At 41.2% G+C, this 26764-nt stretch overlaps 1 protein-coding gene across 1 annotated transcript; it reads left to right on the forward strand.

Annotated features, from left to right (window-relative positions):
* The first annotated feature begins 2867 nt into the window (after nucleotides 1–2867).
* Dync1li2 (dynein cytoplasmic 1 light intermediate chain 2) lies at nucleotides 2868–26764 on the forward strand. Its single transcript, XM_047528983.1, has 13 exons — nucleotides 2868–3091; nucleotides 3236–3309; nucleotides 5269–5385; nucleotides 9925–10155; nucleotides 15146–15315; nucleotides 16244–16337; nucleotides 17223–17358; nucleotides 19142–19253; nucleotides 19806–19865; nucleotides 20846–20887; nucleotides 21184–21301; nucleotides 22126–22242; nucleotides 23815–26764. The coding sequence occupies exons 1-13, from the start codon at nucleotides 2985–2987 to the stop codon at nucleotides 23913–23915; spliced, it is 1479 nt and encodes a 492-aa protein (XP_047384939.1). The 5' UTR covers nucleotides 2868–2984; the 3' UTR covers nucleotides 23916–26764.

Genomic DNA, 26764 nt, shown 5'->3' on the forward strand with positions numbered 1-26764 from the left:
TTGTAAAAGACTTTGTCAGTTTTTAGTTTAGACTTAAAATATGGTGCCTTGAAAGATACAAAACGTTAAATATTCTTCTAAACCCCCATGAGGCAGGGAATATAGCAACAAGGATAAGTTTAATTAAACAGTTTTTGTGATGCTGGAACTCTTCAAATCATTATAATATTTTTTAAACAAATACATTTTCACTGTGCATAGTTATATAAAATTCTTCCATAAGGTCAGACATATTTGTTTAGGAATATGCTTTAATTCCTAAGCTCAGAGAACATGGCTCAGAGGGGAAAAAATATTAGCCTTTAAACATTTCACATTATGTTGCAATGAACATTCTACGGACATGGGGATTTTAGTATTTTTGCTCAGTGCCAACCAAATTCCCTCCCTAGAACTCAGAGGATGGTTTCTCAAGCTGTCCAACTGAGGTTCCCACACACTAAATCAATGTTTGATATTATGTTAATTAAAATGGTTTTTTTTTTTTTTTTGGAGGGGGATACTAGGTTTTGAACCTAGTGGTGCTCTGTTAGTGAGCCATATCCACAGCCATTTTTATTTTATTTTTTCCCTTGAGACAGGGTCTTGCTAAGTTATTGAAGCTGGCCTTCTGAACTTTCAGTCCTGCCTTAGGAGGGGAGGGGATTACAGGCATTTGCTAGTGTACCTTGCCAAAATGTTTCTTCTAAAAACTAATCATAAAGTTGGTTTGAATATTCTCACATTCTATAGTTGGGTTCACTTTTGGTGTGTTTTTGCTTTAGCTTTTTAAAAGTATCTTGCTTTCTGCTTCTGTCCCTGTACATCTTTTAGTCTTTGTGATAATGGGATAACATGATGCAGGCATAACATGCTATCCACCTTAGTTACTGACCACTGGACATATCATCTGTTTATAAAATGTGTCCAAAGAGAAATGTGACCCTAAGAAATGTGGCTGGACTGTGAACCTGTAAGGTTTATGAACTAGACACTTCTTGGTGTTCTACATGAACAAACTTAGATTATAGTTAAGGCAGTTTCAACTCAATATTATAATTTTATTTTCAAATAATTGAAAATAAATTATCCTTATTTGTTAGGCCATACTACAGGACTTTAGCAGCACCTGATAAGTTTTATCTTGTTAGATTTAGTCAACACAGTTTGTCATCCAGTATTTCAGGCAATCCTTCCTGTTTTAGGTCACCCCCAGCTTATAGCTATGATGGCACCCTGAATTGACTGGGGCAGGCCTCATCATCATCAGCCCTTTCTGGCCTGGTCTTTGGCAATCCTTAGTGATATCATCCAGGCTATATCACCTTTTTTATGTCGAGAATGGTCAGATGCTGTTTTGAAATCTGCATTTGATATGTTTGCAGAATCCTCCTACTTGGTAGTATTCCTGGGAGAAAAGAAAGACGTAAATCTAATGCTCTTTTCCAACTAGTCAGATAATCACCTATTGCTTTCACTGGTATTAGTTTTCAACTACTCATCCTATGCCTGTGAAAATCGAGACACTGTTTACCCTTCTATAACTTCTAACCTTTGCCTGATCATCCCAGGCTTCCAGGGGTGTAATATATATAATGAATTTTCATTCCCATTATTTTGCCTAAAATATATCCCAAGTTTGCAGATGATATGCCCATTTGTTGGATCCTGTAATTTACTATGCCCAATTTTTGGCATAGCCATCATCACTATCCTAGTCACGTGAAACCCACTTAATTGGTTGCTTTTCTGTCATATCCAATTTACTTGTGATATTTAACAGTGCCTTGTAAAAATATGTTTCCATCAGAACATCAAGAGCATTCACTTAGGCCATACCAAACTTTAACCCTGATAAAGTGCAATGTATTTTCTTTACTCCTCTTCCTTCTCCCTGCACCTTCCTGTTTCACATCCCCTGCCCCTGAAAGGAAATTAAACTTTGAATTTTGGTGTTAAATGCTGACTCCCTGAAAAAACAAAACATTTTCCAGGTGCTGACTACTGAACCAGGAGCAAGCACCTCAGGCATGTTAGGCAAGCACCAAGAACTCTAATACTGAGCTACATGTCCAGCATGCTGAAAATATTTTTAAAAATAATAAAGCAAACCCAAACATATTGTTCACTGCGGTGAAGTCTTTAAGTTTATGAAGAAGGAGGGGAAAACAGAATATTTATGAAGATTTGGGGATGTTGTTTTAAGGCTGATCTTCACTGCAGGGCTTGATGAAGATTAGGTCAAACTCAATATAGTAGTTTCAGATTAGTGAGTACAACTGAAGTACCGAGATGTTACCTTTTAGCATCTAAATTCTGAGTTTCAGGTTCCTCATCTGTCAAGGGTTAGGTAAGATTTTGGTGTTTTTGCGGGGGAAGTACTGAGGACTGAATACAGGGGGTGCTCTGCCACTGAGTTACATCACCTGCCCCTTTTATTTTTTGAGAGGCTCTTGCTAAATCTTTGGGGGCCGGGAATCTGCCTCAGCCTTCCTAGTCCCAGGGATTACAGGCGTGGGTCACCATGCCTAAAGTAAGATTGAGATAGTGTGTGTGTGACTGGCACACGGTGAGGGTTAGCTACGTGGCGCTGTCGTGCTTCAGTCTTATTCCAAAGCGTGGGCTTGTCTCGTCAGTCCACCAGGCTCTCTGGCACTAGACAGACCCGGGTAACCACTAGCCCGGCGGGGTCCTGGGGCGGGCACTGCGCCGGGCACTGCGCCGCGTCCCTCAGCCAGCAGAGGCCGCTACCGCGTCCTGGGTCCGGGCGGCGCCCGCCTCACCCCCACCTCCCGCAAGGCTGCCCTAGCAATTGCCTGACTGCCGCCCCCTCCCGTGGAATCCTCGCGAGCCGTAGGAGCCCTCAGACTGCGCCTGCCGGGGGGGCACGTTGAGCTACGCGGCCGCAGCGGTGGGCAGCGGGGACGACGGGCGGCCCGGCCGGGGTCCTCGCGGGTCCTCGGCGGGTCCGGGGGAGGGCCCTCTTTGTGGCAGCAGTTGGCAAGATGGCGCCGGTGGGGGTGGAGAAAAAGCTACTGCTGGGCTCCAACGGGCCCGCGGTGGCTGCTGCCGGCGACCTGACCAGTGAGGAGGAGGAGGGCCAGAGCCTGTGGTGAGGCCGCGGGCTGAGTCGGGGAGGGCGCGACAGGATGGAGAGCCTGCCGGGCCGGGCCGGACCCTGGGCAGACACTGACGGCAGTCACGGGCCGGTCCTGGGCGGCCCCGGGGCTGACCGCTCTTCCCATTGTCGCTGCAGGTCTTCGATCTTGAGTGAAGTGTCCACCCGCGCCAGGTCCAAGCTCCCGTCCGGCAAGAACATCCTGGTCTTCGGTGAGCGGCGGGGCGCTGCCGGCGGCCGCCGGGGTGGGCGAGGCGGCGCCTCTCCCACAGGTCCCAGCGTCCCCCTCCTTCCCTGTTGCCTGCCTGCCGCCCGGGAGGGCTCACCGGGCGCTGGCACGGCAGGTGGAGAATCGCCAAGCCCTCCACGCCTGACGGTGGGATGCTGCCCCTTTTGGAGAGTCCAGAGGTGCTGTGTGGGGTGGTCCGCACATTCCTTTAGTCACTTGGTCGCTATGTCGGATTGACTTCCTGCGCCCGTAGTCTTCAGTTTAAGTTGAGGGTGAAGAGAAGGGAGAGAGTAGATGAGAAGACTGGATGGAGAAGGCGGGAGAACGAGATGACCTGGGCTCGGAACTGCCATGGGAGCCTAACTCGGTTATTATGAGCAGTGCACAGCCGGAGGATTTAGGGAGTCTGCAAAGGACAGCAGGCTTTGAAGTCAGTACCCTGGACTCTCCTGCCCTCACTGCTGGGTTACTTAAGTTAGGTCCCTTAACCTCCGTGACCTCAGTTTCCTCATACAAGTGAAGGTGATTGGGGTGCCTTCGCACAACAAACCCATTTGTGTAGTGGGACTGTGCAGGCTGGGACAGCACAGACAGCTCTGACACTCTACGCAAGAAACAGATGTGTTGGTGATTGCACTACACCCTGCGCTGTCATGAGCAGATTATTGTGGAAGCATCACACTGTTCGTGCTGTTGAAAGAAATTTGGGTGTGTTTTGAGGGATAAGTCTCAGTATGGAGGGCACAAAAGTGACAGGAGGGTTTGGGGTTTGGAAACTTAAAATTTCTTGTGATAAATGCCCACCACTAAAGTAAGTTGGGGGCAGATCGTGAAAGACTGGAAGAGTTAATGCTTTTTGAAGACTTCTGATTTTCATAACCCTTTTATCTTACCTCCATCCAAACTTTTTTGGGCATCACAGTGGTTTCCCTATAGTTCCTGAGGGGGCTGAATGGATTTCAGGTGATGTCTACTGTGGTGGGTTTCAGCAAACTCAGAGATTTTAAAAAACCGAGGGCTAAGAGCACTAGATCTGTGTTTTAGAAAGATAACTCTGGTTTGTAGAGTGGTAGGTAGCTCAGAATGAGCAGGTGCTGAAGTCAGGCTGACTAACTTTTACCCTGGTCTAACTGGGATATGGAGAACAAAAAGATAATGGCATTGTGAATGAACAGGGAGTCTCATCTGTGGAATGCCTTTCACCTTCTCTATAATTCTATATTATTAAGTCCCAGGAATGCCTAGAGATGATTGTTGCTGGTGGTTCTACCTGGTGTTTAGAGAGGTAGTTGTTTTTTGTTTGTTTGTTTTGTTTTTTTTTGGTGTGGGGAGGAGATGTTAGTTTGTTGGAGATGAAAAAGTGTTTGGTAATTACTGAGATTGTACCGATTGCTTAGGTCTGTAATTATTTTCTTTAGTTTCTCAGCCTTCAGAATGCTCATGAAGGATATGTACTAAAATCAGATGAGAAAAATAACATCCATTCTTCGTGATGGTGAGGCAGGATCAGACTAAAAAAAACATTCAGAGTTCCCTAGTCTTTGAGGTTAGTTGTGTTTTGAAGATTTCTTGGGTTTCTTGTGGTAGAAGTTTATTTTGTGAGAAACTAGCCCTACCTTTTTACTTTAACTTTTCCAAGTACATGTCTTTAGAAAATGTAGATAAGGCTGATGGACTTGCCTTATTCCTTCCCTTGTGAAGTAAGGAAAACTGCAGTAGAAAGTCATTGTAGATCTTGGAATTTGCTGCTTTTACCTACCCCCGCTACCAGTCATTCTTAGAGCAGAATCTCCATTGTTTATAAAAGCAGATGAGCCTCATCAGTGGACTCTGCATTCTTAGTTGTTCCTTGTTGTGTGAAATGTCATGACTTTGGTATAACTTGCCATCCTTGTCCAAAATAAACAGTACATCTTTGTCTTTTTACAAACATCATTTATAGGTGAAGATGGTTCTGGTAAAACAACTCTTATGACTAAACTACAAGGAGCAGAGCATGGCAAAAAGGGAAGAGGCCTAGAATATCTCTACCTCAGTGTCCATGACGAGGACCGAGATGGTGAGTGAAGCGTTGATCCATGGTAAGGGATACGTGCAGGACCCTGACTCCTATGGCATGTCAGAGGTTCTCAACTTTTCATTTTGGTTCTAAGGGAATTAGTCATAAGGGAATAAATGAAATAGGTGTCATTCACAGGATTTTGTCTGTTTTATAGAGCATGTTAGCAAAAATGAGGAATGGAGCTGTTCATTGCTCTTCTGTCTAGCCTCTACTTAATAGGACATACTGTAGATAAAGTTTCCCATGCATATAAAGGTAGTAGGATGAGAGAAATGCTTGGCATACTGATCTGGCACTGTTGTTTCTCTGCCTGGTTCAAGTAGAGAATCTGTAATTGGTGTGGTTCAGAGGATAATAATTTTACATATATTCACTCAGGAGGATTTCGTGAGTCTCTGTGTGACTATTTAGAAATACTTATTTTCATTTCTTCTGGAGGGAGGGAATGAAGGCTCCAAGGTGATAATGGTCTTCAATTCATGATCTCTCATTTGCAGAGCATAATGGTTTTTACCTACACAATAGGATGTTTAAAAGCATGTGGGAAATACAAGGATTAGATATCATTTTAAAATTATTTTAATTGTGAGATGGGTGGAGTAATGATTTTGGTTACAGTACTCAGTAAATCTTCCTTTATAATCATTTAGATTTTATGTTAGGTTTTTTTTGGGGGGGGGGGGTCAGGGGGAGGTACCGGTCAGTGATCTATCACTGAGCTATATCCCCAGCCCTTTTTATTTTTTATTTTAAGACAGTGTCTTACTAGTTGCTGAGACTGACCTCCAACTTATGATCCTCCTGCCTTAACCTCCTGAGCCACTAGGATAACAGGTGTGCTGCACCATCACACTTGTCAATGTTTATTTTGTTTTGTTTTTTAATAACTATAAAATAAGTAATTATTGGTCTGTAGGTTTTTTTTGTTTATATAGGAAAGTTACCTTTGTAGCCTAAAGATGAAATGCGTTCTTTCCTAGGTTCTATGGCACACACCTTTAATCCCATATACTCAAGAAGGCTGAGGCAGGAAGATTGAAAGTTTGAGGCCAGCATTGGCAACTTAGTGATATTTTGTCTCAAAATAAAATAAAAAGAGGGCTGGAAAAGTAACTCGGTGGTAGAGTGCCCCTGGGTTCAGTCCCCAGTACCAAATAAATAAAATTCTTTATATTTGACTTTACCCATTTAAACAGGAAGGATCATGATGTAAAGGCGATTATATAAGGGAGAATTAATCCTATCACTTTGGTACTTCCTTATTGCTAAATTGAAGACTGAACCAAAGTTCTTTCCAGCACTTTAATTCTTTCATCTCAACTCAGATACCGTTAGTCAGCTTTCTGTTACTGTGACAAAAATATATAGAAGATCAACTTGAAAAAAGATTTACTTTGGCTCATAGTATCACAGTTTTCAGTCCATGATCACTTGACAGTTGCTTTTAGGTTGCTCCTAGAGCCTGTGGTGAGGCAGCACATGTTGGCAGGGAGTGTGGCAGAGCAAAGCTGCTCAGCTCAAGGAGGCCAGGAAGCACAGAGAGAGAAGAAGGGGTGGTGGGTGACAAAATACACCTTTGAAGGACATTCCCCCACTGACCTGCTTCCTCAAACTAAGACCCACCTCTTAAAAGTTGCACCAACTTCTAATAGTGCCACAGGCTGGCAACCAAGCCTTTAGTATCTGGCCTTGGCGGGGGCATTTCAGATCTAAACCATAACAAAACTCTACTTTGTATAAACTAATTTTAGTGGGTAATTTTAGAACCCCAGGGATTTTTATTACTGCTCCCCTTTCCTGACTTCCCTTCTCTTGCTGAATATTCTGTGAATGACTTGAAAGGAAAGCAGGAGATTGACATGGTGCCAAGGTTTTTGTCTGGTGTCAGACAAACAGGCATCAGGTGTCCATCTAGACCCATTGGAGTTGGTGGCAGACATAGGGGCCCACTGAGCCAGGCTTAGAGGACTCACATGTCTGTGTTGCCTGTTTGTGACTTTTGCTTCCTGACTTTATAGGTCACCTTGATTATTGTAGGGAGAACTTGGGTTTTGGAGTCAGACAGAACTGGTTCAGAATGCCTCTCCTGTAGTTAGCTGTAGAGTAACCTTGGGTAACTGACTTAACCACGCTACATTTCAATTTCCTCACGTACAAAATGGGGTTGCAGTGCCTATTTTGCAGGTTGTTGGGAATAATGGAGTGCGGTAGACTTCGCAATAGCTCTGGTACTCTTGTTCCTTTGAAAAGAACAAAATGTGGTGTAGATATTCTGTATGTCTCCATAGCCTCTTTTTCAGGATGGCATAAGCATATTTCAGGCCAAAGTATCCCATAAGCCATGTTGCCTTTGAGTTTAAGTACATGGTAACTTCTCTTTCAGATCCCTTTCACCCATTTTGTCCTATCATCCCAGATGTGGAACACCTATTAAAATGTAAATTGAGCAACAAATGTACCACTTAGGGTAACTTTGAAGTAATATGTTTTTAGAGGTCTGTTTTTGTTTTATTTTTTGAGAAAAGTAATAAGTGAATGATTAGAACTTTTGAAAATAAAACCTATTTTATTTTAATGTACCTGTATTAATTTCATTGAAATACTTATAGAATTGAAAACTGGGGACTTAATGGATTATGGTTACTTTAAAACCTTTTGTAGGCTGAGTACCTGTGAGTTCATATTTGATGAAACAGTTGCCCTTACCTATGGTTAATTATATATCTTTGAGCCTGATCTTTTTTATTATGTGGTGTGACTGGGTTGTAAATATACGTTTGTAGCAATCGCCCAGATAGAGAAAATAGTCTCTGACTTGTTCCTGGTTTGTGGTGGGACATGACATGTCAAAGGATCTCTGCATCAAGGATTGGGAGATCCATTTAATGCTATGTGGGATGTGTGTGATCTTCATGCACATGGGTGAGTTATGTATGGTGGCCTCTAGAAAGAGAGGCTAAAAAAGAGGAATTGTGCCAGCTGGTGGGTAGGCATTCAAACCTGTGGACTTTTGGTACACAGCAATATTTTCTTAAGGCATTCACAGAACCTAAACTAAAACCACTAGCTAAAATATATTGATAGTTTGACTGAGGGTATAGCTCAGTGGTAGAGCACTTGGGCAGCAAGCTTAGGGCCATGTGTTCAATCCTTTGCATAAGTAAATAAGGTATATATTCGAAGTTTTAAAGTAGAGCTAGATTTAGATACCTTATACTGTTGAAATAAAGTAATAAGTACATAATTTTATAGCACATTAATGTATTGATTATTCCAAAAAGGTAGTTAGTGGAAGATAGATTTTAAAAAGTTTATGTTGGAATTGATGGGAAATTAAGATATTTTTGATAGTAGAAGTGTATCAAGTTGCTTTTATTAAAAAAAGTTACCACTGGTCATGGTGGCACATGGCTGTAATCCCAGCAGCTTAGGAGGCTGAGGCAAGAAGATCATGAGTTCAAGGCCAGCCTCCACAGTTTAGTGAGGGTCCTAAGCAACTTACTAGGCCTTGTCTCAAAAATTAAAAGGGCTGGGGATGTAGCTCAGTGGTTAAGTGCCCCTCGTTTCAGTCCTCTGTACCAAAAAAAAAAAAGTTACCAAGAAAGATGTATGAAATTTTTAAAAAATATATTATCAGTTTGAAGAATTCTCATGTATAGTTTGATCATCTTAATTTTGGGACTATATACTTCATTAAATGCCTGCACTTGTGCATTTATTCATATAGGTTTTAAAATTTATTATAGAAAACAAAAAGTATATATGAAGTAGACTAGTGTCATGAACTACATGTAAATATCACTTGTCTTTCAGTAATTATCAGTTCTTGGTCAGTTTTACTTCAGTTATGACCCTTTTCTCCCTTCACTCCATAATGGATTATTTTGAAGTAGGTTTTAGACATTGTATCATTTCATCTGAATACTACCAAAAGTATATCTAAAAGATAAGGATTTTTAGAAAACATAACCATGTTATTATCATAAGAATATCTGTAATTCCTTAATATCATTAGGTACCCAGCAGTTCATGTCTCAATTTATATCAGTAATGATTTTATCTTGGCATTTAAATACAAAGGACCTGCCTCTTTGGTACCCTTCATGGTATGTGAATGTACCACTTAATGTGACTGACACAACAAGGGCTTGTTTTACCACAAGCTGTTAGCATTACGTGCCACCTCACAAAATTGCTGATATCTTAAGACAATGGATTATTTAGACCATGTCACAAATGACCACTGAACATCAGATTTTTTGGTTCTTAATGAAAGCTGATTACCTTCACTCTGCACCTCAGATATTGCTGAAATCTTTTTAGTTATGGTTACTTTGATATGTGATAGTCTTCTTAATTTTTAAAATCTAAACAGTTCATTAAGCACAAGGACCAAGGATTGCTGTCCACTGAACATTTGGACCCTTTTCATTTAGGTTTGCATTCTGCATGGAATTCATGATCTTCCTAATTCTGCTGTGATAGCTTACTCCTGACTCTTGTTGGGTGGTAACTTAGCTTCATTTCTTTTCTCAGATCACACTCGTTGCAATGTATGGATTCTGGATGGAGACCTGTACCACAAAGGCCTGTTGAAGTTTGCAGTTTCTGCTGAATCCTTGCCAGAGACCCTGGTCATTTTTGTTGTGGACATGTCTAGACCTTGGACTGTGATGGAATCTTTACAGAAGTGGGCTAGTGTTTTACGTGAGCACATTGATAAAATGAAAATTCCACCAGAAGAAATGAGGGAGCTGGAGCGGAAGTGTAAGTAAATTAGAATTTTCTTGGAAAATTAACTAGTCTTTCTGGATTGTTAGAACTACCTTTTCATTTGAGAGATTTCCCTTGCAGTATTTATGTTTTGTTTTGCACCATTGATCTCAGAGTTGTTTTCATGAATATTGATATCAAGAATACTTTGAAAAAAAGCATTTGAAGCAGTCTTTATCTTAAGTGTCATTGTTGAATAAGAGGAATCAGTATTTCTTACTATTTTCATTTATTCTGTTTTAATATAAGACTTCTTCTCTCGCCTCCTAAAACTTGATCAGTTTTGTAGGTCTCCAGGCTTTTGTGTCACTTTGCTGTGTTAGCATCAGGATGTGGGGTTTGCTGTGGTCTCTGCAGCTTGAATCCACAGCCCTGGAATTCCATGAAAGCCTTGTGTACCCTCTTGTTGGCAAGTTTAATGGGAGCCCTGAAAAAGACAAATCTTTCGATTCCCACCTTACTGCATTTTGGAATCCAGCAAATGCAGTTAAGAAGGTTATTTGGGGGGCCACTAAAATGAGTTTATTTTAAGACTTATGATGTCAGAGTTCTTTTGAGAATAAAGAACTTTCAAATTAAGAGAAGTTTTTTTTGTTTTGTTTTCTTAGTGTGGTTCAGAAGCTTATTTTTCCTTTCCCTTGCTTCTGTGCAGTTACATCAGCTTCTGTCCTTTTGCCAGAGAAATGGGAGGGGCAATGCCTGGAATTGTGGCAGTAGCAACTGTCTTGGTCAGGACAGGCTTGGCCCAGTCTGGCTTGGTTCCACGGGATGACATCACTCCTTTATTGAATAGATGAGAACTCTGGAGCGTGGCACACAGGATCGTGACACTTATTGGCAGAAGGGTTCAGAAATTTTGATGTGCTGTTCAAATTAAATTTCCTGGTGTGTATCTTCCTGTCTCACACTTCATCTGGCCCTGTCCCACATTTGCTAAAATAAGGAGTTTAACTTTTCTTTGGTTTGTTGCCTGTCTTTCCTGGGTCACCCACATGTGTGCTATAGTGATTGTTATGCAGCTCAGCTTGTCTGTCTTCAGCCACTGACCTTTCTAGATAATGCCTCTTTTTCCTCTGAAATAGAGACCCTAAAGACAACTTCTTAGAATGGTCTGAGACTGAAGAACTGTTTTCAGTTTGCTGTCCATATATCTTTGTACCAGTTCTGTGAACCTGTTTTCTTAGAATGATAACCTTGTGAAGATTTTTTAAAACAGAAGAAAAGAGAGATTGGCCAAGGACACTATTCTTTTCCAGATAGGGCAAGTATCTGCTCAATATCAGGTCCTATTTTAGGTGCTGGGGACATAGCAGACAAGATGCCTATTCCTGGAGAGCTTATTGCATGAGACACTGAATTTGTTTTGCAGGCTTAGTCATTGATGTTTGTGTCAGTGTTAGATTCAGCTGCATGTGACACAGAACCTGGGATGGTGATGGCGTAAGCAAGACTGAGGTTTATTTTTCTCTCCTCGAAATGAAATCCAGAGATAGGCAGATTAGGACTGGGGAACAGCACTCGGAAGAAAGCTCAAAGACCCTGGCTCCATTGTGCTTACTGCTTTGTCATTTCTAGGGTGTGGTTCATTTCCTCCCAACAACTACAGTTCTAGTCTCACATCTGTATTCCAGGAAGCAGGATAGAGAAGGGAAGGGCTGATGGGCTTATGCCTGCTCCCTCTCTCTCTCTCTCTTTTTTTGGTACTAGAGATTGAATCCAGGGGCGTTTATATAACACTGAGCTACATCCCCAGCTGTTTTGTTTGTTTGTTTGTTTGTTTTTGAGACAGGGCTTCCCTAGGTGCTTAGGGCCTTGCTGGCTTTGAACTGGCTACCTTCTTGCCTCAGCCTTCTGAGTTGCTGAGATTACAGCATGCACCTTTGATGCCCAGCCCTGCTGTCTTTTAAAGAAAGGAAAATGTCTTTATTCTATGTGGCTCTTTGTTCTGAAAATCAGGAATTTCTTTGGTTATGAGGAGGAAGAGAGAGAACACTGGAGAGCAACTAGCAATTGCTGGAACCATGTCTGTATCTCTTGACTCTGGTTCACCTTCTGAAGGCCTCTTCTTGGAATGGTAGCCATTCCTTTGTGTTGCATGTTGAAGGGGTGTCTTTGTTAGTGCTGGGTTTAGATAATCATTTAGATAATTTCATTTTAATCATTTTAATAGTGCTGGGTCATATTCTTCTGCAGAGGACTCTTGATTTGCAGATTAATTGGACTGTGAATTGTATTGAACAAGTGAAGGGCTATATCCAACCCAGTTTCTAATCCAACCAGCCTTCAGTCTTGGGATTTTGGAAAGCTGCTCTGTGGTCAACCACTCCCTTTCAGGGTTAGGGTCTCCAGTGATTCGGGGTATGTGCTAACTGACTGTAGGAACCGAACTAGTGGGAGAGCAACTCTTAGAGTTACCAGAAGGTGGTGCTTGTTTGTTTCTCTGTTACTTATGTAGGCTGGTGGGGTCTCAGGTTTGTGGATCCTAGTGGGTGGTCAGTGAGGTATTAGGGAAAAGATAAGAGTAGGGAACATAGAATACTTTGTGACCTCCTTGAACTCACTCCTGTCTTGATACTAAAGCATCCCTGGTGGGATGGCCCTTGCTGTAAAATTACTGGCCATCATACCCCACAGAGAATTGTTAACCCTAACTATGTATGTATATCCCCTAAGGAAAATGCATTTATTATATTTTGAATTACACAGTCCTTACTATTTTAGCCTTCCCTTTTCATTTACCTATATGTTGTGCATATTTGCTCTGTCTTCCAGTGTGCTTTCTAAAGTGCTGAGTTATTTTAAAAGATGTCAGTTTCCTACTCTTACTGGAAAAGTATCCTTTATACTATGACTAGGTCTTACCAAGGGATTCCAGGCTGTTTTCACATCGTGGCATATTGTATTATACAGCAGAGTTTAGGCAGCACCCCGTGAAATGGAGGCACCTGAGCTTTGCCTTGCTCACTGTCAGGGAGACCCTGACTGAGTTCCTTCAGTGATGATCTTACCCAGACTGTTAAATCACTGTATTTTTCACTTATTTGAAGGTTTATTAAAATTCTTTTAAAGAGAAAATATGAGAATCTTTGATTTCCTTCTAATGTCCTTCAATAACCACCTTAAGTTTTCTATGTTGTCAAAAATGGAGTAAAGATCACTCAATTAGGTTGTTTATATTGATAATGAATTATATGCATGAACTTAATTAAAGAGAAAGTTGTAGAGATAAAATATCACATCTCTACTTGAGGGCTTAAACAATTAGCTTTCAGTTTGCCTAGTATGATTTGAAATATCATGATGTTACAGATAATTTTAGAAGCATATGCAATGATTACCTTAAAATCTCTGTAAATAAAAACTCATTGTTTTAAAATGTTTTGAAACCTGTTTTGTGGGTAAAGTGTAGAATCTGCACCTTTCTCTAGGGCCCTCTGAAGTGCTGTTATTTGCATTTACTTGGTAGGCATGTTGTTGATAATAGTAAAAGACCTTGTGGTTCTCAAGCCCTCTTGGACTTGTTAGGAGGGTAGAGTGCCTGTTGGCTCCTTGGCTCAAAGTAGCTTTAACCATCATGTCTTTGTTTTCTGACCTGACATGTGAGACTTGAAGTGCCCACATATAGATGCAGTTCTGTGGGTCTTGTGGTCACTTGGCTTAATTGACCATTGAGCACTCAGCTTAAAGATCCTCCTTAGCTGTGTATGCCAAGAAGCAGTTGTGCTTTTGACCCTTTGTTGTGTTAGGCAGGGAGAGGCCATGTACATGGCATGTGTGATTCAAGATCTCTAAAATGAGACTGAATTCACATGAGTGAGGGCAAGGAGAAAATGTGGCTGGTGCTGAGCAGGCGCAGTCTTGTTACTTAGTGCTGACATCCCTCAGTCATGTGGAAACAGCATACTCTTGTGGAATTATGTGATTAGTAAGCATTTCTAATGAGGACACTGAGTTTTATTAGTTATAATGATTTCTGAGGGTCATCTATGTTGTTGAAGTAGCCGTTCATGTAATATGTTTTTTTTTTTTTTTTTTAACACAGACTATAATATGGTATTTTGAAAAGTAGGATATATAAGAAAAGTGATTCTTTTTGTTGTGGGGCACATCTTAAGAACAGACCGATCACCACTGAGAAGTCCAAATTTGAGAGTCTTTATTAAGCCGGCCAGCTGACTGTCTCACACAATGCCCCAAAAATGACTATTGGGAGAACAGCCCCGACCACAGGGTTGCAGGGGTTTTTATACCATAAGTCAGTACATCAATCATAAGTGGCTGTTGCTATGATTCAAAATTACAAACTAATTACATCATGAGCTCTGAAATCATCAGCAGAGGGAGACATTGGTCAAAATGACCTTACCTAGGTACACACTAAAGAATGGTTACTAACATCCAAACAATCACTATTGACATCACTGTTAACATGGTACATTGTTTAGGAAAATAGGAATCAAAAAGAACAACTTTTCATTATACAAGAATTGCCATTTTGTGTTGCCAAACTTGTCATGCTAAGCAATTAATGATGGGTACAGAGGTGGGGCGTTCCCATGGGAGAAGCATTTCCTATATAACATGGAATCTCAGAGCAAAATGGAGTCTGTTTAGTCATTGCCCATATAGCCTTGCCTATAACATTTCCATGGAGTCAAATATGTCAAACCGTCACACTTTTCATAGTAAGAACTACTTACGCCTAAAATTTTTTTAAAAACCTGTTTAGGAGTTCGATGCAATTGAAGACACCAGAGAAGTATCTTTGCTGCTCTGAAGTTATTAAGCTCAGACTGAATGTTCATAATTTGCATTTTTTATCACCATTCCCAAATCTGTGATTCTGCAATCAGCTGTAACTCAGAAGGTTGATGGACAGAGCTGCTTATTTTCTGCTTGTTACTACGTTTTTTAGTTTCCTAAAGTTAATGTGTTTTTTTGTGTGTGTATATAATATGTATATATTTTTCTTTTTCCTTTGTAGTTATGAAAGATTTTCAAGACTATATTGAGCCTGAAGAAGGTTGTCAGGGTTCCCCACAGAGAAGAGGGCCTCTGACCTCAGGCTCAGATGAAGAAAATGTTGCCCTGCCTCTGGGTGACAACGTGCTGACTCATAACCTGGGGATCCCAGTGTTGGTGGTGTGCACAAAGGTGTGTCCAGGGAATTGTAAGTTTGGCTGGGTTTGGCCAGTGAACAATCACTGTCTGAAAAAAAAGTTTGAGAAGCTTTGATGAAGTTTCTTCCCAAGGGAGAGTTGAGCTTATTTGGGATCCATTAAGGTACATTGAATGTGTCAGGATAGAACAAATTGTCATTTAACGTTGCTGCTGGAAACATGACATCACTTGGTTCACTTTTACTCAGTTGATCTCCATGAAGCACTATAGACTATATGGGAAACTCATCTAAAAGCAGTTTCCTTAAGGTTGTGTTAACATGTCATCTGGTCTAAATTGATGGTGAAAAAAATAGAATGATAAGGTTGGAATAGAAATTGAGTTCAATTATAGAGAAATAAAATGTCTCTTACATAAGATTTAAAAGGTAGCTTTAAAAATATTTGGGGTAGTTGGGCGTGGTGGCGCACGCCTGCAATCCCAGGGCTCAGGAGGCTGAGATAGGAGGATCGTGAGTTCAAAGCCAGCCTCAGCAAAAGCAAGGCACCAAGCATCTAAAAAACAAACAAAAAAAATTGGGGTGTCAAAAGTACTTTATTCCCAGTCAGAGCCACTGTGGTTGCTCAACAGGGTGTGCCAGTGTTATCCTCTTAAGAGCAGAGCCCTGTGGAGTGTGGTGCACAGTTATGTACAGTGGATATGTCTCCTAATGTGACCTTGTTTAATGTTTGGAACAACTGTGTGGGGGTGATCAGGCATATTATATATGCACTTTGAAGAAGAAGAAGCTGAGACCAGGATGAAAGAGAAATCTCCTGTTCCTTTTTAATCTACTCTGATTAATACTTGGACCCTGGTAATGGCTGTCTTCTTTGGAGCTATGATACTTTATTTCTGTAAAAGGTGCTTTTCCTGTTCTGTAGAGAAGCAGAGAAATGACTTTCTTTTGTCTTCCCTGCAGTGTGATGCAGTGAGCATCCTGGAGAAGGAGCATGATTACCGGGATGAGCACTTGGACTTCATTCAGTCCCACCTGCGGAGGTTCTGCCTCCAGTGTATCCTTGGGGCCCAGAGACATGGATTCCCTCCAAATAGGGCATCTTAGTAGTCCCTCCTGAACTCAGAGTAGGCTTCTCCTGGGAGAAGTCGTGTATATCTTTTTACTAGTTTTATATTTTACTATGTTGAGATTTTGGTTATTTTTTATTTTTAAGACAGTACATTAGATAGGCTTCATATTAAGTAGGAGCTGATATGTGATGATTTTTTTACCAAAATAATTGTACCATGCTAAGAAATCTTTTTAATCTTTGCTTTTGTCCGGAAGGGACAGTTACTAATCTGCCTGTTGTTGTAGGTGCTACAAGTGTTTCTCATATGTTTGTGTTTTTTTGTGGTACCCATGAGAGAGATGCTGTGTCGCCAGTCTCTTGAGTCTTGTTCTTGTAAAGAGCCAACAGTAGTTGGTGCCCTACTGTCACACCCTGGAATATGAGGGAACAGATGGGTTCCTTCTTGTCTCCTTTGAGCCCATTAGCTTATTGACACCATTCCTGAAAAAGGTATGCTTAATGATAAATTTGCTCACTTGTGAGCTTTTGCCTAGGACAGAATCCACACTCCTTAACTTGTTGAGGGTGTTATCTTAGGCTAGCCGCATAGCCATTAATACTTTGCTTCTTGAGAAACAACTTGGGGGAGCAGGACAACAACGAGGTGTTAAAAAAAGCAGCTGTACAGCTGCTAGCATCAGCATACATGATACTTTTGACTTGGTTCATCCGTTACAATTCCCTTTTTAGTTTTTAAAATTGTAATACTTTTTGATATTCATATATTGATCAAAAACGGAGAGACTTGTGAATAGTACTGTAAGGATTGTGCTTGTATGTGATTTTGTCTCTTGCAGTGAATTGGTTTTCCTTAAGCAGATTGATTAGATGGAGCTGCCTTGATTTACACATCAGTGAAGGAAGAGAAAAATCTCGATTTGTTGTATAAGTACATTGTTCATAAAACATATGGTTTCCACTTTACCACACCTGCCTTAGTTGTGGAAAAGGATGCAGTTTTTATGTGAGTTCTTTAAAGGTGATGCTTTTAACTCCTTCTCTTTTTATAGTACATTTGCTATTTACCTTTTACCCTTTCAAATTCAGTACCTTTTGTCCCTGTCTTGTGTAGGCAGCTCTCTTGCTATGTGGGGAAAGTGCTTGGGCTGCACCTTAGAGGTGGTAGATACACCTATCTTTCCCTTACTGCTCTTTCTGGACTATGAGACATTTTGCCTGAGGGAAATAAGTGGCATAAGCAGGGGTGCTTCCTTTCTTCATTGCCAAAACATAAGCATGCCATTTTTGGCACTTGTCAACTCTGGAGAAGTACTAACAGGGGGAGATAGTTGAAATATAGGGGATTTCATTTAAGGATCCTGAATATTTTCTGTTCCTCTGCCCACCGACAGGGGTGATCCTCCCACATCCCTGTCAGTGTGGATTTTGGCCACACTCAGCGCTTAATTTCCAACACTTCCTATTGGGAGCCACTGGGATTGATTGTCATGCCCGCAACTTGCCTACTTGTTTTCTTGAGTTTGTGTCTTTCATTAGAGAACTGTGTTTCTGAATGTATAAATAATGATGAAACTGTGTTCTCTAAGAAGGCTTGGACTAGCAGTAGATGTTCAGGCTCAGATGGCCTTTTGGCTTAACAGCTACATTTGTTCATTCAGCAGTTCTTACTTGGCATCTCCTAGATGCCCATGTTCTCCACCGGGGACAAAGAAATGTATGAAATTTGTTCTCTGCTATGGGACTGAAAAAGACACACAGCCAAAGAGGGGAAGGGCAACAGAGAAAGGCAGAGGGGGTGATGCTGGAAGATGAGTAGTGTATCCCCCACAGACCAGAAGGGTGGGGGCAGCCATGAGAGGCTGGAGAGCCAGATACCACCAGGAAACTGAATAGGTGACTTGCACATTTGAGGAGAGCCTCACTTAGCCTAGACAACATATTTGCTTTTGGAGAATCATCCAGAGCAGTCAGGGGTACTGAAGGCACAAGCTCAATGAGTGGGATTTTTTTTTGTAATTCTTCAATGCCCAAATCACACATGATTCTGAGGAACAGAAGGAACTGGGAGCCTACTTGAACCTGGGGCTGGTCTAGAATGGAGAAACATCGTGTGGCTTTTTTTTTCTTTTTCTTTTGTACTGAGGAATTAACCCAGTGGTGGTTTATCACTAAACTACTTTTTTTTTGAAACAAGGTCTCAAAAAAAAAGAAAAAGTCCCAGTGACTCAGGAGGCTGAGGCAGGAGGATCTCAAGTTCAAAGCCAGCCTTAGTGACTTAGCAAGGACCTGTCTTAAAAAGGACTGGGGATGTAGCCTAGTGGTAAATTGCCTGGGTTCAATCCCCAGCACCAAAAAAAAAGAAAGAAAGAAAGAAAGAGAAAAGAGTCCTCAGAGAAAGACAACCCATAGGAGGGAAGATTCCATACCAAAGCTCAAGAGAAACAGTCCCTACTTAAGCTTTGTCCTCTCTTTTGCTCTCTGTCAAAACAGGGTCCCCTTATGCCCTTGCTCCTCTTTAAGGGGAGTTGTGGGAGAGCTCTGATTGCTTCTAGTGGGGTCATGTGTGGTCAGTCGGATATCACACTGACCCCTTGGACCTGGGACCTGTGAGTTCTGTGTGGAGCAGGACCTGCCACACTGATCTGAAGAGGTGTATCTGCTGTGGAAGTTGCAGACCAGATCTTAACGGGAAAGAATCTCACCCAGGAATGCTTTCTAACGTATGTGCTCTGGGCATGATGTGAGGTAGTCCCAGGAAAAGCAAGCCAATCCCTCTTTGCCTTTAGACCTGCAGGTTGGGACAATGAAAAGAAAATAGCTATTTTACATGAAAATTTCACAACCGTGAAGCCAGAAGATGCATATGAAGACTTCATTGTGAAACCTCCTGTGAGAAAGGTACCCATAACAGTCACTTTCAATGGGGAAAGAAACGTATAATCAGGTCTTGGGCTGTGGTATAGCTCAGTGGTAGAGTGCTTGCCTAGCATGCATAATGCCTTCGGGTCCATCCCTAGCACTACAGGGGAAAAGGAGGAAATAGGTCATACATTATACTACTTTGAAGAAATAAGTAGTACAGGGACCTCTTGTTAGCCTTTAAATGAGGCCTGGTGTTATGTGGATGGCTCAATATGTTGGAAAGCTAGCTGGCATGTCCCAGTAAGTCCTGACAGTGTTGTTGCCATCTCTGGATTATTGTTACTAGATCCCCTCTCTACTAGGATCTGAAGACCCTGATCTGCCAGGCTTTAAAACTATCAATTGACCCAATGCTGTGGCTAATTTTGGGATACTGTGCCAGGAAAGAAAATGTAACTGCCATCTCAGGAATGATCCTCCAGGCCCATGTGGAGGCCCTAGCTCAAGATTCTCCTTACAGCATGAATTTTCACAGTTGCTTGGGAGTGTTCTTGATCCGTGGCTACAAATGTGTATGTCTCTTCTCAGCTGGTCCATGACAAAGAGTTGGCAGCGGAGGATGAGCAGGTGTTCCTAATGAAGCAACAGGTAAGAAGAGAGGGAGATCAGAACAGAGGCCTTCTCATGCCTGAAATGCCAATTCCCTAGGATGGGGCTGGGACTATCTGCTTGTGAGAGTCACAAAGAACTTGCAACATTACAGGGGTTGAGACCAGGTCTCCTTTTCACCTCCTCCTCTTTCTAGGAGTGGTTGGGGTTGGACCACCTGCTTCAGAATATCTGCCACCTGCCTTACAGATTCTTAGAGGAATTAATAGGCTTAATATCTTTTTAAGTGTCATTTCTCTGGAAGTTTAGGTTTTCTGATACACTGTCTATATTGAAAGTTACACTAAGTAATCTGACCTCACTTCCATTATTTTACATAGCTTCACATAACTCTGGTTATGTGAAAGGCATAAAGGCAGTTAATGCCCAATTTGTAGGGTTGGAGAGTAACTTCCTAAAGCTGACAGTTTAGAATGCAACCCAGTCTCACATTTCTTTCACCTAGATTATTATTAGACATGTCATGGGTCTGCCTGAGCGTCCAGGTGGGTCCAGGGAGGTTTTGATAATTGTTTTTCCAACTCTTCCTCCTTTCTGTGCTCTGCTTGCTTCCTTAGCTTCAAAACTGGTTAACTCGAGGCAGGCGTGGTGGTGCATGCCTGTAATGCCAGCCACTAAGGAGGCTTAGGCTGGAGGATCACAGTGCTAATGCCAATCTGGGCAACTTGATGAGACCCTGTCTCAAAAATAAAAAAGGACTGGGGCTGTGGCTCAGTGGTAGAGTGCCTCTGTCTTCAGGTGCAATCTCCATTACCACCAAATAAAATAAAATAAAATAAAAAAATAACCTGGTTACTTGGATAATCTTTTTCACTATATACCAAATAGGTTTTTTGCCTTCAGAGTATATGACTTGGTTAATGGCGCCCTCTAGTGGAATACTAGGAGTAAGTTTTTCTCCTAACCTCAGTGCACTCTGCCAGCCTTGGTTAATGGCCAGTTTGTCCCTCTCTTTGCAGTCACTCCTTGCCAAGCAGCCGGCCACACCCACAAGAGCCTCCGTGAGTACCTTATACCACACAAAAGGGTCATGGCCTAGTGTCATAGGTGTCTTCAAAATTTATACCATTATTTATGAGAGCTTATGTTTATCTGGGCTTTTCATATTTTCAGAGGGAATTTGGTTTCTCTGAAGATCCTCTTAGGAGAAACTGAGACCTAGGAAGGGGCTGAACTAGGACCAAACTCACAGTTCCTCACCTAGATTGTGGAAAATATCTGGCAGAAGCATGTCTTCATTTTTAAAATTTGCATTTTTCTGTTATTTTTATGTCCTCTGGGCTGGTTTTGGACTTAGGAATCCCCTGCAAGAGGACCTTCTGGCTCTCCAAGGACCCAGGGCCGGGGAGGGCCAGCCAGTGTACCAAGCGCCTCCCCAGGAACGTCAGTAAAGAAGCCAGACCCAAACATCAAAAGTAAGTATCCTGTTTATAGAGAATTGTTTAGTCGTAGGACTGGAGGGGTGGCCAAGGTCTCTTCAGTTGAAGCTCTAGGAAAGCTTGGGGCTATTCTTTCCCCGAAGTAGGGCTGCTTTCCCCTTCCCCTCTCCCAGAGGGAGGGATTTATGGATGGCAGCAACCAGGGCCTGTTCCTTTGTTGGGATTGGTACCCTGTGAATCTGTTTGTTTATTTGTTTGTTTTTTGTTTTTTTAAGACTTCAGGTCCTGCAGATGCTTTCAGAAAGGAATACAAAATAGAATGTCACTTTAAAATGTGTATTTTGAGTTTTATGTCTCATGTTTATATTATTACTATTTATGAATTGCAAGTTTTTTTTCTCCTTCACTACTCTTGTCGAACTAAATTACTTATTAGTTTAAGTAGCTGTTATTCCAGCAGCTTATTGATAGCCAGAGATATTGGTTGCAGTAAAACCACCAAAACAAAATTCTTTTTAATTCTTGAATGTTTGATGGGTATCTTCTACTTAGGTTGTGAGCTTTTTATGGCAGACTGGGAGTGTTAAGGGCTTGTAAAACTTTGAAAAACACTGCTTTGAGGACAGGGAGATGGTGTGGAACACATGGTATCCTTATGCTTAGGTAGGAATTATAAACCTGTTCCCACATAATAATCATGCCAACACATAATTAGCCTCAGCATTGGTGCTGTAAGGACTCAGAATAAATGAATGTGATCCTAGGATGGTGATAGCCACAAATGGCCAATTTCAAGTTGAGAACTACTTTTTGAAGTTGTCCCATTTGTGTGACACTTTCTTTGCTTACTGTTTCCTTAGATAATGCAGCAAGTGAAGGGGTGTTGGCCAGCTTCTTCAATAGTCTTCTGAGTAAAAAAACGGGCTCTCCTGGAAGTCCTGGTGCTGGTGGAGTGCAGAGCACAACCAAGAAGTCAGGTATAAAGGGGCCTTTAGAGACTCGTGGCCCTTGTGGCCAAGCTGTGCTAGAAGGATGGGAATGCAGACAGGATTACGTGCCTTCATCTGGCCTGCAGACTCAGTGTTCTGAACAACCATGTGGAAGTAGATCGTTTCATACTGAGCTGGATGCTTTCAGTGGGTTTGCCTTATTACCATGCAGGTTTCCCAGGCACATTTAAAGTGGGATGTGTATATATTTAGGCTATTCGTTGAGTCAAGATACAGCCTAAATTGTACATGTGACCCTGTTACAGAAGCTCTTTCTACTGGCGATCATGGTCTAGGGTAAACTATTGCCATTTTATTTATTCTATTTATTTTTCTGTGATGCTTTAAAAGGATTTTGTTTAGTGCTCTTAGTCTTGCCATGGGCTGGAGCCTGTGAACTCTCAGTGTCACTAAAGGGTCATCATCTCTTCCTCTCTGAACTCTGTGGTGGCCCACCCACTATCTTTCCATGTAGGCTAGTAGACCAAGTTTTTCTTGGAGATACCTGAAACAAAAGTTCCTTGAGAATCCCACATTTTCCCAGAAAGCTGGAGGACATTTCATTTTATTTGTGGTACTAGAGATTGAACTCAGGGCCTTACACATGCTAAAAGGACATTTTAAAAGGGTCTTTGCCTTATACCAGGTGCTGTGGCACATGCCTGTAGTCCCAGAGACTCAGGAGACTGAGGCTAGAGGATCATAAGTTCAATGCCAGCCTGGGCAACGTATTGAGACCCTGTCCCAAAATAAAAAATAAAATGGGCTGGAGATATAGCTCAGTGGTAGTATCCCTGGGTTCAATCCCCAGTACCCAAAAAGAAAAGGAAAAAAAGGGTCTTTGCATTTAATTTTCCACTGACTAGAAGGTGTATTAATACAGTGTTTTCCCTAATTAATGTTTACGGAGCATATGAAACCCTTAGGAAATCACTCCATTTCCTGGACAGTCTGAACCTCCAGCAACTCCAAAGTTCTTAGAGTCTGGTCTGATGGCTTTGGCCATGGCCATGACCATTTTTCCCTTGTTGGAATTAGGGATCATTTTCCAGGCTCCTGTTAGCATTTGAAATAGAAAAATGTGAATACCAACTGTGCAGGATTGAACTGCCTGGCTTTGGTCTCATCTCATTATTGACATGGTGTTTTCAGACTATGCATGTGAGTCAGTCCATAGTATTGTGATTAGAAAAAAAAAAAACCTGAATACCTCTCCAGCAAAGAAAGCAGTTTGCTGTATACCTGAAACTCAGGTGACCATTTCTAGGAAGATGGCAGTGAGTGCACGGGGGTTGGTTTTCAGAAAGGCCTTTTGCATTTGGCACAGAGGTACCCCCTTGCCAGGGGCAGCCACATAGTTGGGGGAGCACAGACTTATGACATTTGGAATTAAGAAAGACTGAGATAGGGTCTGTTTCATGATCCTTGAAAAAAGGGCTTTCCTATTTTTGTTTCACCACAAATGATTATAGAATTCTGTATAATTTTAAATGTTTCTTTTTAAAAATTCCTTTCTGTTCTCACACTGCTGCTTTTCTTTTTTCTTTTGCCTTTTTTAAGGACAAAAGACTGTGTTGTCAAACGTTCAGGAAGAACTGGATAGAATGACTCGAAAACCAGACTCCATGGTAACAAACTCCTCAACAGAAAATGAAGCCTGATCCTCCTGAAAAAGTGCACATGTCAAATGACCAAATAACTATGTATATTGATCTGCTAAGACCAGGATTTTTCTGATACGGCACATGCTATCAGTTTTTTGGGGAAGGGGAGATGAACTTTAAAAAAAAAAAAAAAAAAAACTTCATTGGCTTGTCCGAGTGTGAAATGCACATTTAGGAAGGTTATGTGGCAGACCCCTTGTTAGGGATAACCCTTGGACTCTCGGGCATGTGGCTCTCATGGGAAGCCAGCATAGCTAGGCTCCTTGTAGTGTGGAGAAAGGGGGCCCACTTTCTCTCGGGGTGGAGCAAATGAGACCAGGAAATCATTGATCAGATGGCGGTTAGTCTGACCAGTTGTGTGTTAGCAAATTCTCTTGTTCTTGGGAAGCAGATTAAGTAGCAGAAAGCCCAGAAAAGAAGGATTGAAAGGAGAAATGAGAGATGTGATGGTGGGGAAGCCGGATGTTGAGGTAGGTGGAGGAAGGAGGAGATGAGCAGTGTTAGTAAATACTGTGTGTTCAGTAGAAGTCGAATAATCATTGTTTAAGACTTAAAATTAGAAGCATTTCCAAACTAAACACTAAGCAAAATGGAAAATAGACTTGTTCTAAATGCATCTTTAGCTTATGGAAGATATGTTAAATTGGGGGGCCTGAGTCAGGTGGAGCTGACACAGGGGTGGGAAGATGTCAGTTGCCCAGGACCCACATGCCTGACCCAAGCCTTGTCCTTAGGGAGATGTTGGGCTCCATGCATGTGCATCGTGGAGCAGGCAGTCACTGTGGGCTGTGATCAAAGTCAGCAAAATTAGTTTACTTTGAGTTGTGTTTCCTAAATAGCTCCTGCTTTCTTTTTACTTTTTTATTTTTTATTTTTTTAAATTACCACAGGCTGGCCTACAAGTAGAAAATGGGTAATCAACCTCTCATTCTACCATAATGCAATGTGCTACAGAAAGTTTGGGGGATGTTTTTAATGTAATTGCACTCTGGTTAATTGGCTTGCACCAATCCCTGCCTTACAGTCCGTGGAAACTCACGGGAGTTCCACTGATGCAAAAGGGTCTTGTCCTAGCTCCCTGGTCTGATCATTGCTATCAGATGGACAAATAAGTGTGAATGTTTTATAGTGAAAACAAAAATGATAATTTCTTTTGTGTTTTTCATAAAATGTAGCAATTTTTTTCTTATGGAAATGAGAGTTTTAGGTGTCTCCCCATTTAGGGCAGATTCATGCACATTGTCATGTCACGTCACTATTCTGGGAATGACTTCTGTGGATTTAAAATGGCACTTTTAATTTTATATATGACACAGCATTTAAATGCAAACACTACCATGAAGTTAATGTATAAAACATTTGTTGTCAAACCAAGGGAAAAACCACAGTTCACTTATGTGGCGTTTACTTTTTTTATATAAATGTTTGTTGTACTGTGTCTCAGCATAACTTCCCTAATGTCATAACTTTTACATACCAGATTTGATTGACCACTAACATAGTAGTACTGGGCATAACTTAATATCCTGTTATATAACAGAACTCTTAAAATTGTCTTGACTTGCTTTTGTAAAGGTCTGAACACTGTTAAGGAGAAAGCTGAGTATTCACTTGCCTTTCTGACAAATGAAAAAATGTTTATTGTGCCAGTTTTATTGTTGAAATATACTATTTTTTTCTTTTTTAATTCTTCTTTTTTTTTTTTTTTTTCCTTTTTAACATGTATTGTGGCTTCCAATTTCCAGGTTGTCTAGGTGATGGCAATAAACTGACTGTGGAGTGGTAGTTGTGGTATAGCAACCAGTAGATGCCAAACAGTTCATGGCCACACTTAAGGTGGGGGTCACTTAATCCCTCTGTAGTAATTGGGGGCAAAATGAATAACCTCAGAAACAATAAAAAATTTTTGGAAAGGCACATGCCTAAGAGGAGGGATACAGTATGTTTATAAATAGTAATGCAAAATTTAAATTTTTTATCATTTGAACTGATAAGCACTTTTTGTGTCAGTGTAAAATGTCGTAAAACCTATGAAATACTATGGTGCCGGTCTTGTGAAGGAAGGTTTCTTGGAGACCACTTTTATTCTCATGACCAGTGGATGTTCCCAGTATCAGAAGAAACTGATGCGTAGTGTCATGTGCTCAGTGGTTGCCAAAGTCTACCAACTTTGGGGAGCTTCAGGGTTATTTTTAGGGGGTGGAGGAGAAATGATTTCTGTTATTTTGGGGTTTTCAAGCATTGGAACCAAAGGCAAAATAATAAGCAGCCTTTACTTTTTAAAATAAAATTCATTTTATTTGCAGAATACACTTGTATGGTAGACTGTTAAAGACAATTTTATGACTTATTTATATACATTATTATAGTGATTACATCTGCTGTTTGTCTTTAAAATGGAAAAATCGAAGAAAAATAAGCCCAATCTAGAAGATGTGGCCCAAATAAAGGCCATGAATTGGTCTTTCCTAAAAATGCAACAGGTATGCTGCTAGATTATTTTGTTTGCACTTTTTTTTTTGGATTGGCATTTTAAAATCAGTATTTAAACTGAAGACATTGTCATGTTTTATTAATTTAATGAATTCGGAAGTGACTGCTCTGTACATCATGACCTTAACAATGTTGATGCTGTAAGTGAAAGTTCACTGTCGTCTATATGCTAAGTTCATTGGTGTTTTTAACTTAAAATAGGACTGCAGATTATCCCCCACCAGCCTTAGTCCAGGGGTGTGGCTCTATCCGGGTGCAGTATGCAGTCATGTGGAACCTTACTCTCTAGTGCTGGGGAAAAAAAAAGATGTCTCTAATTACTGGCTTCAATAAACACGAATCCAGACTGCTTA

This window comes from Sciurus carolinensis, chromosome 16 (genome assembly GCF_902686445.1).
Source record: "Sciurus carolinensis chromosome 16, mSciCar1.2, whole genome shotgun sequence".
NCBI classification, from domain to species: Eukaryota; Metazoa; Chordata; class Mammalia; order Rodentia; family Sciuridae; genus Sciurus; species Sciurus carolinensis.